The sequence below is a fragment of the Oryx dammah genome, unplaced genomic scaffold, assembly GCF_014754425.2.
Source record: "Oryx dammah isolate SB20612 unplaced genomic scaffold, SCBI_Odam_1.1 HiC_scaffold_22, whole genome shotgun sequence".
Lineage (NCBI taxonomy): Eukaryota > Metazoa > Chordata > Mammalia > Artiodactyla > Bovidae > Oryx > Oryx dammah.
In genome coordinates, this window is record NW_024070206.1 from 28562050 (window position 1) to 28578421 (window position 16372).

At 41.3% G+C, this 16372-nt stretch overlaps 1 protein-coding gene across 4 annotated transcripts in view; it reads right to left on the reverse strand.

The window, feature by feature from the left end:
* TMEM241 (transmembrane protein 241) overlaps positions 1 to 16372 on the reverse strand; it is a 115154-nt gene extending 98782 nt beyond the window's left edge. For all 4 annotated transcript variants that reach the window (XR_005725227.1, XM_040264725.1, XM_040264724.1 and 1 more), the window contains exons 1-3: positions 16199 to 16372; positions 13824 to 13870; positions 7518 to 7595 (exon numbers count right to left, since the gene is read on the reverse strand). Coding sequence is in view for 3 of the 4 variants with exons in the window: in XM_040264725.1 (XP_040120659.1) it covers positions 7518 to 7595; positions 13824 to 13870; positions 16199 to 16270 (197 nt within the window). In the remaining variant the exon portion in view is untranslated. The remainder of the gene's footprint in view (positions 1 to 7517; positions 7596 to 13823; positions 13871 to 16198) is intronic.

Genomic DNA, 16372 nt, shown 5'->3' on the forward strand with positions numbered 1-16372 from the left:
TGTGTGTGTGTGTGTGTGTGTGTGTGTGTGTGTGTGTGTGTGTGTGTAGGAGGGATCTCATAGCAACTCCTTTTGAGAGAGATTGCAGACTGTACTCTGTTGAAGGACTATTTGCTACGGGGTCTGCTTTAAAAAGAGTGGTGACATCCAGTTTTTCCTACATGATTTATTAGCACAAATGCTGCATCTTGTTTGCATCGTGTACTTTTTGTTTTCTTCTTCTGCACACTCTACTGTCCCTAAGAACCCTGATGAATAAAGCATTTTGCAAGAAGCTAACAATAGTCTGTTGGCATGAATCTTAAAACTGTTGTTATTGAGATGAAGGCTAATTAAATTAAATCACTTGTTTTTCAAATAGAGCATGCATTATTGAAGGAACATCTGCTCTCTGAAAATACTCAGTTTATCTGTTCATGGGAGCCTGGCAGGATCCTTGAGCTGAATTCTTTAAAACTCTTGTGTTATACTGACACCTAGTGACCCAAAAGCTGTTTCCAAACTTGAAAATAACCCTTGACCAAGATATTAGGGAGCTTCCTTGATGACTCAGAGGTAAACAATCTGCCTGCCAATGCAGGAGACCCAGGTTTGATCCCTGGATCAGGAAGATCCCCTGGAGTAGGAAATGGCAACACACTCATCAGTTCAATCCCTAGGTGGGGAACATCTCCTGGAGTAGGAGATGGCAACCTGCTCCAGTATTCTTGCCTGGAGAATTCCATGGACAGAGGAGCCCGATGGGCTACAGTCCATGGGGTCGCAAAGAGTTGGACATGACTGAGCACTATGGACAGAGGTCCCCAAATATGAAGTGAGGCAGGATAGAAGTGGTACATATCTCATCTCTAATAGATGGGAGAAAGAAAACAAGCACCTTGCTCATGCACAGGGTCCAGGGGACTGGAAATCCAAGTTAATGTGAGAGACATAACAGTCTAGGGATGCTTACATTTCATACCATGGATTTAAGAGGCCAGAAAGGGCCATGGGGACTGGGAGTGACAGTGCCACATGGGGAGTCGATCATAAATGAGTTCAGCAGATTCCTTTGCACTGAGTGGTGTGGGCATGGCCTGCAATGTCAAAGGTCAGAAAATCCCATCCAGAGAAAGACCAGTACTGCATGGTATCACTTATATGGGTCACCTTTTTTTAGAAAGTCAAACTTAATAGCAACTGAGTAGAAGAGTAATTGTCAGTGGCTAGGGAGTAGGGGGAACAGCTCCGTTTGATAAAAGGACACAAACTTTCAGCTACAAGGTGAATAATGTGTATTGATTACTGGCAAACAATGAACAATGTATTCTGTGAGGATCTAATATATCATACAGTGATTATAATTGCTCACATTGTACCCTATAATGAAATTTGCTAATAAACTTAACTGTTCTCATAAAGCAAATAAATAAGTGAGGTGATGGATGCCTTTATTAACTGCAAGGTGGGAATCTTTCACAATGTGTGTGTGTGTGTGTGTGTGTGTGTGTGTGTGTGTATAATTACATCACCACACTGTTTACTTTGTGCATGTGCATGCTCAGTTGCTCAGTCATGTCCAGCTCTTTGCGACTCCATGGACTGCAGCCCACCAGGCTCCTCTGTCCATGGGATTCTCCAGGCAAGAATACTGGAGCAGGTTGCCATCTCCTATTCCAGGGGATATTGCCCACCTAAGGACTGAACCCATGTCTCCTGTGTCTCTTGTATTGGCAGGTGAATTCTTAACCCACTGAGCCACCTGAGAAGCCCCACTGTATACTCTAGATAACTTTAAATTGTATTTGTGAAGGATACTCCCAAAAAAAGCTGATACTTCAGGAAGACTTCCCTGGTGGTCCAGTGATTAAGAATCCATCTGCCAGTGCAGAAGACATGGGTTCAATCCCTGGTCCGGGAAGATTTCACATGCTGTGGGGCAACTAAGCCCACGTGCCTCAACTTCTGAAACCCGAGGGCCCTAGAGCCCGTGCTCTGCAGCAAGAGAAGCCACCACAATGAGAAGAAGCCCTTGTGCCACAGCTAGAGAAAGCCCACGTGCAGTAATGAAGACCAAAAGCAGCCCCCAAAAGCTAATACTTAAAAATATCTTGTCCTTTTACTATCAGTGGCCTCCTGGACTTCCCCCAGGTACCACCCCAATCACCAGACCAACACGAATCAGATTTTATTCCCTATTTTATTCTTTTAGTGGTTCTTAGCATATTTCCTGAGGAAGTTTTGAAAGCTGGCTTTATTATTCCCCCAAAGTAATTCCAAGATATGCATATGTGTAAAGTATTCCTCTGGAGCAAAAACAACAGGGAAGAATATCAAAAACACATGAATTTGAGTGCTAACTTTCCTCCATGAGCAAAGATCACTTTTTAGAAAACTACGAGTCATTCAAAATGAAATATCAATACATTACAACACTATTTGGGAAATTTGGACCACCAGTAGCTTTGACAAAGATGGGCTAGCTCACTGAAAAACCAATAAATAATTGATAATTTAAAAGAAGCACAATCTCAACCTTAGCTGGCTGTCTCATTGTTCATTTCTTTATGGACAGGGCTGAGTTAATTTGCAGCTTTTATCAAAGATATTTGTTAAGGTTCTCCAGCAAAGACTCTCAGTGCAAAATTAAGGGGTGGGGGCATCTTCATCTATTAGAAATCTCTGGTCACAAAGATATTATGACACATGTTGTTTTTCTAACATAGAATTTCTCTTAACTGAAAAGCTTGAGAGTTTCAAACTTTTTTCTCATATATATTGTGGACAAAAAGTGACAAGTAAGCTAAAGGTTACCCTCAAAATATTTTTATTTAAATATACAGCCTGGTAACACAGGAGCCAGGAGATGACATCTAAAGTCTTCAGTGAGAGACTTCCCTGATGGTCCAGTGGTTAAGAAAGCGCATGTCCATCGCAGAGGGCATGGGTTCAATCCCTGGTCAGGGAACTCAGATTCTGGATGACCCAAGGTACAGCCAAAATAAATAAATAATTTTTAAATAAAATACAGTCTCCAGTGAATTTACAACTTAGTCTGTCCTCAGCAGTGGTTCTAGAATCTAACAGAAGGACATAGTCTCGCTGTGCTACGATGTTGTCAGCTGAAACAAGTCACAATGTTCATTCAGGATCACATTTTGTAAATACAGAAAGCTTGCACTCAGGCCTTCCAACTTCTGCTAGAAAAATCACTGCAATGTTCTGCAAAGGTCTGACAACAGCAGAGGCCACTGTAGAATGACAAGCTTGTGACTGAAAACCAGTGCTATCTTTCCCAAGATAGAGCCTCCAAGGGTATCATCCAGCACCCGCTGATAACAGCTGGGTGCTGGGCAAACATCCTGGGAGAAGAACGATTCCATCAGGTCAGTTGGTGGAGTCACTACATGACATGGCCAGAGGCTGACCCACACAGCAGTCATGGCTCTCTGCAATGGAAGAAGCATGGTGCTAGTTTCTGTGACTTGTTTGAGAGGGAATCTAGGATTCTCCTGTACTCCCGGCTACAAGGACAGTTTAAATGAACTCTCAATGGCATAGGCTATTAAAGACCAATTTGGAGAGGGTGGGATGAATTGAGAGAGTAGCATTGAAATATATACACATGGTGCATGCATGCTAAATCACTTTAGTTGTGTCCTACTCTTTGCGACCCTATAGACTAGACTATAGCCCGCCAGGCTCCTCCGTCCATGGGATTCTCCAGGCAAGAATACTGGAGTGGGTTGCCATGTCCTACTCCTGGGGATCTTCCTGACCCAGGGATTGAACCCATGTCTTTCATGTCTTCTGCACTGGTAGGCAGGTTCTTTACCACGAGTGTCACCCGGGAAGCCCACAGACATGGTAAATATATATACTTACCATGCATAAAATAGATAGCTAGTAGGAAGTTGCTACATAACACAGGGAGTTCAGCCCAGTGCTCTATGACGACCTAGATGGGTAGGAGGGAGACATGGGAGGCAGGCTCAAGAGGGAGAGGATAATATGTATACTTAAGGCTGATTCACACTGTTGTATAACAGAAACCAACACAACATTGTAAAGCAATTATCCTCCAATTTAAAAAAAAGAAGGACCAATTTGGGGCCTGCCCTCCATGGGTGAGGAGCTTCCTTTGTGGTTCAGCTGGTAAAGAATCCGCCCACAACATGGGAGACCTGGGTTAGATCCCTGGGTTGGAAAGATCCCTGGAGAAGAGAAAGGCTACCCACTCCAGTATTCTGGCCTGGAAAATTCCATGGACTGTATAGTCCACGGGGTCATAAAGAGTTGGACACGACTAAGTGACTTTCACTCTCACTCCATGGGTGATGGGGATGTCCATGATGTCACTGGGAACTCCAAACTGTCTTCCTGGGGTTGTTTCCTTTCTGAGTAGAGCTCAACCTATACTATCTCTGCACAAGTCCACAGTCACACAGCGAACAAGTCCAGTCACACAGCAAAGCTGGACTTTGGTTCTCTACTGACATCATCAGAAAGCCAAGCCTGGTAGGAAACAGCAGCCACAGCAAACACATACCCAGTTCTGCCCAGCCCATGAAGGAGCCCTGGTCCTGGGACCCTGCCGCTTGCTACCTGGTAACACCCCTCTGCCCAGGGCCCGGGGTGACTGGAAATTCTGAGCTGTGACACCCGCTGTCAACCACAAGACCCACTACAAACTAAGACACTAGAATCTTTCCCAAGAAGCTTAACTGGGCTGATATCTTGTGTGTGGCTGTGAAACCACCAAAGAAGTTCAGGGGATAAAACTGAAAAAAGTCTCTGGGAGCTTTAGCAAGGGGACTAAAAAGAAATATGACGACGGCTCTTCTGAGATGGGTAACATCTAGCATCATGTGTGTTCAAGGGACAGCAGTGTCTCGTGGGTCTCAAACTTCTCTGTTGAGAACCACTTCTTTCAAGGAAAGAATCTTGAGTATCTTTGACTTCACTAAGCTCTACTAGTCATTTCCCCCTTCTCTCCTCCAAAAAAAAGCAATAAAAATATGAAGAAATCCATTGACGGATAAATGGATACACCAAGTGCAGTATACAATGTGGTATAAAAACAAAATGTGGTCTATATACACAACGAAAAGCCTTAACAAGGAAGGAAATGTTGACACAATCTTCAACATAGATGAAGCGTGTAGGTATTATGCCAAGTGAAGTAAACCAGTCCCAAAAGGACAAGTACCCAGAGTAGGTAAATTCATAGAGACAGAAAATATAACAGAGCTTTACCAGGGCCTGGGGTGGGTAGAGAGAGAGGGGAGCTATCATCTATTTATTCTTTATTTTGCCAGTCTTCGAGGTATGTGGGATCTTGGTTTCCTCACCAGGGACTGAAGCCATGCCCCCAATAGTGGAACCATGGAGTCTTAATTACCAGATCACGAGGGAAGTCCTGTAGCTATATTTTTTAAGATTTTTTTTTTTTAATGCCAGAGCTATGCCATGTAATGGGTACAGAGTTTCTGTTTGGAATGATAAAAAGTTCTGGAAATGGATGGTGGTAATGGTTGCACAACATTATGAACGTACTTAATGCCACTGAACTGTATACTTTAAAACTATTTTAAAACAGTAAATGTTATGTATCTTTTACATGCCAAAAAATGTTTAAGTATGAACAATGGCATTGCTTTTAAATAAATATGAGTAAGGTAATGTTTCCAGTCCTGTGCTCAGTCACATCTGACTCTGAAACCCCATGGACTGTAGCCGGCCAGGTTCCTCTGTCCATGGGATTCTCAAGGCAAGAGTACTGGAGTGGGTTGCCATTTCCTTCTCTAGGGGATCTTCCCAACCCAGGGATTGAACCCATGTCTCTTGAGTCTCCTGCACTGGCAGGCTGATTCTTTACCACTAGTACCACCTGGGATCCCTAGGTAATGTTTAAATGACCATTATGAACAAGTTAGTCAGGAATGCTGTAACAGTGGAAGACCCATGTTGATCAGCCCTGGTAGACCCTAGTCCAAAATCTGACAGACAATTCTCTTGCTTCTGTGGAGTAATACATTCAACTATTCAGAGTCCAAATGCTTTATTATTTAACTAAATCATAGAACTATCACACGCTTTGTGAATTCAGGGCCCACATTTGTTTAAATGGAGACCCAGTTCTCACTGAACTATCCACCATAGTAACGGAGTATAAGACATGTGCTCAATATCACCTATGAAATTCCAGAAGTCTCTGTATTTTATCAAGTAGAGAACACTCTATCATGGAAATGCAAGAGTATGACTTGATGAACTATTCCTTCAGATTAGTTAAGCATCTCATGTGGGATATTCTTTCAGAATATGAACTATGATGTAATAGGGTCAGGGAAATTAATCCACACCCAAGTTCCCAGGGCCTCACCTTTGTCAAACCTCTTCAGATCAGTATTTTGCTCTCCAGTTATATGTTTTCAGGAGAAGCCAAAATTATTAATATTTATACTGGTCTCATTCCCAAAGCTTCTCCAGTATGCTAAGCCAAGGGGTGACTTAGCAAGGAAGCAGTTTATCTTCATGGAGAAGGTGGGCAGATAACTCGGACCACAAGGCAAATGACTTAGCCTGATCATTCAACTGGGATATTTACCTAATTTATGTAAATCTTAACTTCATTTTCTTTTCATTTTCTACATCATTTCAGGTGAGGCATGATGTTCTTAAAGAATCATGAGGCTTTACCTATGTGAGGATTTATCTATGATTCACATAGCCAATTCAGATGATCATTTTGGCTGAAAAATGTCATGGTCTTTGACATTTCTTTTAAATCTATTTGAAAAGCGGTCTTAATAGAATCATTAACAACAATGTGTGACTGAATTGGACCCTGGATCAGAATTTTTGTGGAGAGGGTTATAAAGAATATTATTAAGGAAACTGGCAAAATAAATATTGGTCTACAGATGAGATAATAGTATTATGTTAATCTCCTCATTTTGATAACTACAGAAGTCATGTAAGAGAAAGTCCTTGCTCTTAAGAAATATACACTCAGCAATTTAGAATTAAAGAAAATCTGCTATTTACTTTCAAATAATTCAGAAAAAAATTACTGTATACATATATATGTATATATCAGAGAAAATGATAATAGAAGCAAGGTAAAATAGTAATTGGGAAATCTGAATAAAGAGCATGGGACCTCTTTATACCACTTTTAACTGTTTTGTAAGCAGGAAATAATTTCAAAATAAAAAATTTATCCCCCAAATTTAAAGTTGATTTAATAACTTACTCATAGTGATCCTAAAATCTAAAACAAAGTCAAATTAATATGGCATTATAATTTTTATATCTCAATTTATTTTAACATTACTTAGTGGCACTAACCAGGAAAACTCTACTTGAGTTCTACTTGATTATAAAGCCATTGAATCTCAAGATTAGAAGGGAATTAAGAGATCATACAACTCAAATAAACATGAGTATTTCCCAATGCAACACCATGCAATACAAATAACATACAAGGAAGCAGGGTATGAATCATGAATGAAGCACAGAAGAGGCAATTCTACCTTGAACGGCTGTTGATCTCCACCCAGCCCAGTTTCCATGACACATGAAGCAAAAGTCCACCAACCAGTGTCTGCCACCTGAAAAGGAAAAGGGCCAAGGTGAATTTAAGAGTGCCACGGTCTGATGGTTCACCCCCACAGATGTGTTGACTGACAAATATACATATATGAGCCTTCCTACAATTCTTTTCTACCACTTTCTCCTAACCATCACCCCAGCTCTAGACCTGTCCTTCTCGACCTCTGCTATTCCCCTGAGTCCAGCTGTACCATTCCCTGCTGACACTGACCATCTCCTCTTCTTATTCTAGACTTTTCCTGAACAATCTCACCCACAGCCAGCACATCTCCATGACCTTGCACTGGTGAGTCCCAAACCCCCCTTCTCACAGGATACGGCCATCCTGACACCTACCCCCAAGCTCCTGATGATAAAACATAACCTGGAATTTCCCCTTCCCCACCCTGGCCATCCTCCTACTCTTCCTAATCAGCCAAACCAGATGCCATCCTGGCCCTCCTCTGCCATCACCTCCCTCATCAACTTACAAAATCCTATTGACTTTATCCCTATAACAGCTCTGAAACCTGAAGCCTTCCCTTCCACCCCTCTGCCTAATTCAACCTCCCATCATTCCGCATCTAGACCACAGCATCAGCTCCTTAACGGGTCCCCTTTCTCTCCAGGATTGCCCTGTACTGTCCATTTTCCATGCTGCAGCCAAGGGGTTTGTTCTAAAATGCCAACCTAATTGTGCTCCTCACTTGTTTTAAGAACAGTTGATTCCTCCTGATGCCATAGGCAGCAGCTCTCAGCCCCCTTGCTAGGCCAACACACCTGGGGACATGAAGTTCTCAGAAGACACATTTCCTCAAGTGCAAAGTTCAGGTGGGGGGGGGGGCCACAGGTAACAAAATAAACACCCCTCCCATCCCAGCACAGAAAGCACAGCAAAACACCAAATGAATGATGGGTATTATAGGGTCTTCCCTGGTGGCTCAGACAGTAAGGGAGCTGCCTGCAATGCTGGAGGCCCAGGTTCAATCCCTAGGTCGGGAAGATCCCCTGGCGAAGGGAATAGCAACCCACTCCAGTATTCTTGCCTGGAGAATTCCATGGGACAGAGGAGGCTGGCTGGCTACAGTTCATGGGATCGCAGAATCAGACATGACTGAGTGCCAAATGTGTGACAGGTACATAGGCCTGTCACATTTTTGGTGAGTCATTCATAAATTTCAAAACCTTATTTTTAGTTATGACTTGAGACACCTCACCTCCAGAGGTGATTACAACACATCCACGCGTTGGGACATGACAGTGGAGAACCCTTGGCCTAAAGGACAAAGTCACTTGCATGGGACACACAAGCCTCCCAGGACCTGCAGCCGCCCCTCCCCAGGGTCAGCTCCTGTTCATCTGCCAGTGGCAGCCACATTCCAGCCACACTGAACTGGCCACAGCCTCGGCAATGTGCCAGATTATTTCACACCTCTAAGAGTCTGCACATGTGGTCTTCTTGACCCATAACGTCTTCTCATCTCCTCTGTGTTGGAGGACACCTGCCCACCCTATAAGATCCAGGTTTTATGTCTCCCTTGTGGAGCCTTCAATGACTCCACCAGGCAGCGTGGAAATACATGGGGCTGTGTCCTCCAACAGCTTGGTCTAGAGCAGTAGATCTCGATTGTGTGGATCTTCCCCACCAGGGGACACTTGGCAGTATCTGGAGACATTTTTGGTTGTCACAGCTGGGGGTGGGGGAAGCATTGCTACTGGCATCTGATAAGTAGAAGCCAGGACGCTGCCAAACACCTTGCAACATGTTGGACAGCCTCTCAGAAGAGTTTACCAGGTCAAAACATCAATAGTGCTGAGGCTGAGAAACCCTAGCGTAGTGGGAAGTAAGTGCCTGAACCGGTAAATACAATAAGGTGTGATAAAGTTCTAAGGGGAACAGTACCAGGTAGCACAAAACACCCTAGCAGGGAGCAATTGATCTAGTCTAGGGAGCTGAGTAAGTTTTCCTGGAGAAAGTATTGGGTTGGCCAAAAACTTCATTCGGGTTTCCCATGCAACGGTACGAAAACCCAAATGGGCTTTTTGGCCAACCTAATAAATCTGAGCAGATGCCTGTTCAAAGCAGGAGGCCCAGAATGAACAATGGCTCACAGGTGAGAGAGAGTGACTCCAGCAAAGCTTCTTGTTGAACTGCTCAGTTGTGTCTAACTGTTATGCCACCCCATGGACTGTAGCCGGCCAGGCTCCTCTGTCCATGGGATTTCCCAGGCAAGAATACCGGGCTGGGTTGCCCTTTCCCTCTCCAGGAGATCTTCTTGACCCAGGGACCAAACCTTCGTACCCGCATCACCTACTTGGCAGGCGGATTCTTTACCACTGAGCCACAGGGGAAGCCCCCAGCGGAGGAGGGTAAAAAGTAATTCAGGTGACAACAACATCTTTCCCACCTAAATTCCCTAAGTACCTCGACCTGGACAGAATTGAAAGGACACTCAGGGTCAGAAAAGGAGAAAACAATATCCCAGCTTTATTGACCAAAACATACACAATCATGGATGATATCTTTTAAAGTTTTGCTATGAACTACTAGGGAGAAACTTGACAGTGATTGTAAAGTTCACTAGAAACAACATATTGGTGATAATATGATAAGGAACAAAAAATTCAAAAACATAAAACAGTAAGTGATGATAAATCTTCTCCCTTTCCCTGCCTGCTATCTGCACCATGTCCATCTTTCCCTATGGTAACCACTCCTACTAGGGGCTTCACCTTTTTAAGATTTTTTTTGATGTGGACTATTTTTAAAGTCTTTATTGAATTTGTTACAATATTTTATGTAACAAATAAAATATTTGTTACATAAAGTGGAGTCATGGTGAAGACCCTATAATACCCATCATTCATGTGGCGTTTTGCTGTGCTTTCTGTGCTGGGAGGGGAGGGGTGTTTATTTTGTTTATATTTTGGCCAGGAAGCATGTGGGGTCTTAGCTCCATGACCAGGGATCAAACCCGCACCCCCTGCATTGGAACACAGTCTTAACCACTGGACCACTGGAAGTCCTCTGATTTTTTTTTTTTTTTTTTGGCCACACCATGCAGCTTTAAGATCTTAGTTTTCAGACCAGGGACTGAACACGGGGCCACAGCAGTGAAAGCACTGAATCCTAACCACTGGACCATCAGGGAATTCCCAATCTTTTTTTTAAAATGAGGAAGACATACACACAGTTCTAGAAGGTGGTAGTGTACTACACTGTTTTAGACTTTCTCTTGTTCCCCATTAAATCGGGAACAAAATCTTGAAGATCTCTCCTTTTCAATACACAAGAGTTTCCTTACTGCTTTTAAATGTTTGAATGGTATTCCATGAGCAATACAATATAATTTATTTAATTGATTCTATATAGATGAAAATTAGGCTGATTAAAAATGCTTGTCACCAAGGGCTGCAATGTTTCACATGTATATCTCTGCACATATTTTGTTTAAATAAATGCAAGTAAATCTGTCAGGTAGATTCCCAGAAGTGGAATTGCTGGATTGAAGGATTCAAACCATTGCCATATTGCTATATTTTACCAAAATGCCAATCACTGACATTGTGCCAATTATCAACATCAATAGTTTTCCACCTATAATCAATGTATGACAGCATGACAGTACCTGCTTTTTTTATTGTTTGTTTTGCTGTGGACCATTTTTAAAGTCCTTATTATATCTGTTACAGTATTGATCCTGTTTTTTTCAGGTTTTGGCTTTTTGGCCAAGAGGCATGTGGAATCTTATCTCCCCAACCAGGGATCAAACCCACACCTCCTGCACAGGAAGGTGAAGTCTTAACCACTGGACCACCCGGGAAGTCCCTAGAGCACCTACCTGCTTTCTACATCCTCATCAACACTGTATTATCAAATTTTAAAATTTTATTTTTCAAATCTTGTTAGTAAAAATATATCTCAATACAGTATAAAACTATATTGTCTCATGAATAAAGAATATCTTTTTATACGTTCAAGAGCCCTTCGTAGGCAGGACTTTTGTTTTTGAGGTAGAGATCTAGTTTTGCTGCACTGGGATTGTATAATTGCGACTCTTTGGGAAATAATTGATGCTTTATTCATGGTGAATACTCTATGGGCATTTTAAAAGGGGGCATAATCTCTATTTTCAAGATACTCAGTCTGTTATTTATTAATTGCACTATTTATGATTTTTTTTTCTAGTTTTTTGTTTGTCCAATTGATCGGTCATGGGAAAAAACAGTAGTAAGTTTGTCTCCTACTAGTAGTATGTTCCTATTTATCTCTGATATTCTTGCCATTTTTATTTGACAAAAGATGATGCTCTGTTGTTTGGTTGACAGATATTCATTCCGATTTCATTTGCACTTTGAACTCCATGCTCTAGCATTACAATGCGTCTTTTCATTTTGAACTGCATTGCTTAGCATTGTAACACATATTTCTTTGTTTACTTAATGATTTTTGTCCTGAATTCAACCTTGACTGATATTAAGATGTCTATCCCTGCTTTTCTGTATCCATTTGTGATACTTAAAAAAAAAAAAAAGGAAGAGGAGAATGAAGGATTGTGTGCTCTACCACATATTTAAATGCTATAATAATGAAAACAATTTAGCACTAGCCCCTTTTCATAAAAGCTGACAAATAAGCGCTCAAAAATAGACCCTAGGAAAATGACCTCACATATGATATTAACAACCTAAAAGCAAAATGAAGGATTATATAACAAAATATAATAAATAGGGCTAGCAGAAATAAAAAGCATGAGGAGGAGAATGATTTCTTCACACTGAACCATACACTAAAATAAACAGATAATAATTAAGAATTGAAAAAAGTTTTAGTGACATATAGGTGAATATCTATGATATAGTGATGAGAAGAATAAGCATATAAGCAATGGTGCATGCTAAGTCACTTCAGTCATGTCCGACCGAAATGTGACCCCATGGACTGTAGCCCACCAGGCTCCTCTGTCCATGGGATTTCCCAGGCAAGAATACTGGAGTGGGTTGCTATGCTCTCCTCCAGGGGAATCTTCCTGACCCAGGGATCAAACCTGCATCTCTATGTCTCCTGCATTGGCAGGCAGGTTCTTTACCACTAGTGCCACCTAGGAAGCCCCTAAAAGCAATGGTAGCTATCACAAACAAAACAATCAATATAAAAATAAAATATTTTTTTAAAAAGCTGGGGGGCAGGTGGTTAAGGTAAAAGAGGGAAATGTGAGCGCCATGCTGTTGCTACAGTATCTACTCTATTGACCTGACTCTACACCCTTTTCTGTCTTCTTTCTAATAATACCATCCCTCAGTTTACAAGACCACATTCTGGATTAATCTGTTTCTCTCTGCTGCTTCATTCCTATGTTCAAACAATGAATTGTCTATAATGTCACTTAAAAAGTCCAAATAATCAAAATATTTATAAACAAAATGAAATGGCAAAGAATAAATTAAAAGGGGGCAGGAGGAGAAGGGGACGACCGAGGATGAGATGGCTGGATGGCATCACTGACTCGATGGACGTAAGTCTGAGTGAACTCCGGGAGTTGGTGATGGACAGGGAGGCCTGGTGTGCTGCGATTCATGGGGTCGCAAAGAGTCGGACATGACTGAGCGACTGAACTGAACTGAACTGAACTGAAAATAAAAGGATAAGAAACCAATGCAATACTATAAAGCAATTATCCTTCAATTTAAAATAAATAAATCATAAAAATAAAAAGATAAAAGGCACAAAAACACAATTCACTGAAAAAAGAGATACAAGTGGATAACATAAGAAAACCATCCAACTTCACGAATAATCTAATAGTAAGACAAAGCAATGTGCTATTATTTTTTGCTCATGAAATTAGCAGAGAGAGGAAAAAAATGAGCCATACTTTGAGCACAACTCAAAATATCATAGAAACTTTCACACACAGGCTGGGTTACAATATAAATTGATAAAACAATTCTGAAAAAGAAATTTTTAATATTCAAGCAGTCTACTAAAGTTCGTGTTCTTTAATCTAAATTTCTTATACAGGAATTTAGTCCAAAGAAACAGAAATTTGGCAGATTTAAATGCAAAAAAATGTCTGATAATATTGCTGTGTTTATACCCCTCAAAGGGGGCACAATTTAAATGCCATTAACAGACGGACTAAATAAATTACAGTATGTCTATCTAATGAAAAATCTATGCAGTCATTAAAAATATTTTAATGATGCTACTTGGACATTTCCTACAAATGTATACAAAAGATACTCACCCTTGGAATAATGTAGGGTAGGTAAATTTCAAGACAGACAGGACATACTGAAAAACAAATATCAAATTAATGGACATTTTCAAATTATAGAGAATTGGTAGACCATATAATCAAGAAAAGCCTTACTAAAGAAACATAAACACACTCAAGTTTCAAAAAGGCCTTTTTTGTTCCACCCCAAAGAAACCACACAGTGGGGAAAAACAATGACCTTCCAATTTGTACTAAAGAGAGGGGCTAAGTGAAGTCATACAGAGAGACAAGTATCATATGCTATCACTCATATATGGAATATATTTTTTTTAATGACAAATGAACTTATAAAACAGAAACAGACTTACAGATATTGAAAAGAGAAACCTGTGGAAGAGGGATAAATCAGGGCTTGGGATTAACATATACATATATAGGAAATAGACAACCATCAAGGACCTACTGTAGAGCACAGAGAACTCTACTTAGTATTGTATTCTTTTTTCTATACGAAAAAAGAAGCTGGAAAACAATGAGCATATGTATAACTCAATGACTTCACTGTACAACTGAACCTAATCCAACATTGTAAAACAACTATACTCCAGTAAAATTTTTAACAAGGAGGTGGGGGAGCTGCTTTCCCCAGGGTCACCAGAAGCCTGACCACCTCTCAGCTGGGGATGGAACAAAGTGGGCCAGATACTGTGGACAGCTGATCCCTCTCAGCATTCCCAGACCTTGGAAGTACCATGCTATAACTGTGGCAACTCCAGAGTAAACTGGAAAAACCCCTGGACACAGTCGATTTTCTCAGAGTATCCACTTTATCTATTGCCCAGTTTACCTAAAAATTCACTGCCTTCTTTGTTTGTCATCCTATTCATTCTTTCCTTTGTTTTCTTTCCACTTTTGTTTGGTTTTGCATTCTTGGGGTTTTTTCTCTAATTAATTCTGCTCAGGTATCTAACACGTTAGGTGTGTTTTTTTAAGTTTGTTTTTTCTTTTTTTTAAAGCCAATTCAACTAAGATCAACTTGTATTTCTATTATGTCTTTTAACCAAATTTACAGCACATTATGAACAGGAGAACTGTATTTTGTCTTTCTGGGTATCTTTTTCTACTTTTTCTATGATGGAACACTTTAAGAATTTTTTAAAAGCCTAAAGACCATTAAATGGCTTTAAGCAAGGACTCCACTGATTCGTCACATGATCTGAAAAGTGCAATAGACTGGTGTTATGCAAGTTTACATTTCTATTTTTTCCCCCCATGGATTAATCAACCTGTAATTCCCCTTGTATGAATTCCTAAATATCACAGGTGTAGTTACCTGCCTGTGCTCTGGTGTATGTATCCTAGAGATGGACCTTCATTCTTCTTTGAAGCCTATTTACTCACGTTGAGTCAATATGTTCCTCTCCACTTTCCTCTGATATTTTATTTGTAACATTGAGACAAGGGAAGGATTATGTTAGCATCTGGACCATGTCTTCCATCATCCTGAACAACCTTCATGAAGACAATAAATGCTCATTCATTGCTATTTGCTAGTAGCTCTTTTCCAGAGAAAGAGGGTTTTTGGTTTGCTTTTTTTTTTCCCCCAAGGGGGAGTGGAAAGAGAGTAGCAGAGACTCTAGAGTGGGGAAAGGTGGTCCTGAGCCCCCTATCATCACTTTGGCTTGGAGTCTACCCCAGAGTCCAGGACAAGGGGTGATATCCCACACTAGCTCATGGGGATCTAACATTTCTCTACATGGTACGAAACCCAAGGCTCCCTCCTAACAAAACAAAAACATAGTACCACTGATTTTCTGACTTTTCATCAATAGAGTTTTATGACATTAAACAAAATTAAGTTTATTTTTTAATAATTTCATGAAAAACTCTTCAATATATTCGAAATGCTTGGGATGGAGCCACAAGAAAAACAGGTTTGAGAATCAACGGTGTGAGGCAGAGATGGAGATGGATCGATAGCTACTATCTAAAGGCGTCTGGAACCTTGGTGGTTCCGGGGCAGGGGTATGTTTAGAAGAGAGAGCAAAATGTGCGTGATTTCTTCTCCTACTCTTCCTCCTTCTAGAGGGAACAGGGGCCAACAGCATTCCCCTCCCCGAAAAAGTAGTCCACATACCCAAAAATGAGGTTCCTGGGAATTCACCAGTCAAAAATCCAGTTTCCCAGTAGATGTAAAGGACGTATTACAGCACGAGAAACGAGGACAGTACCGTCCAACAAATCTTACTTCTAAAAGAAAATCGTGCAGAATTGTTTTCTTCTCCATCACCATCAGGAACAAATCAGATAAAAATCGGGAGGCAGTATTTGGTCCACACACGATCTGGGGACTCAGATCCCCCACGGGCAATCATCACCACCCCGCACCCGCCCCTCCTCACCTTGTTCGTGAGGTAAGAAGCCAGGTAGCAGGTACAGAACGTGAGACCGACCAGACACTTCTTCATGCACATCTGTTAATTTGCGCCCCTTCCCAGGGACCCCCTCAGAAGCCCCACTGCCGCCACCAGAGCCGGGCCACAGCCCTTGCTGCCCGCCACGTGGCTGCGAGCTCC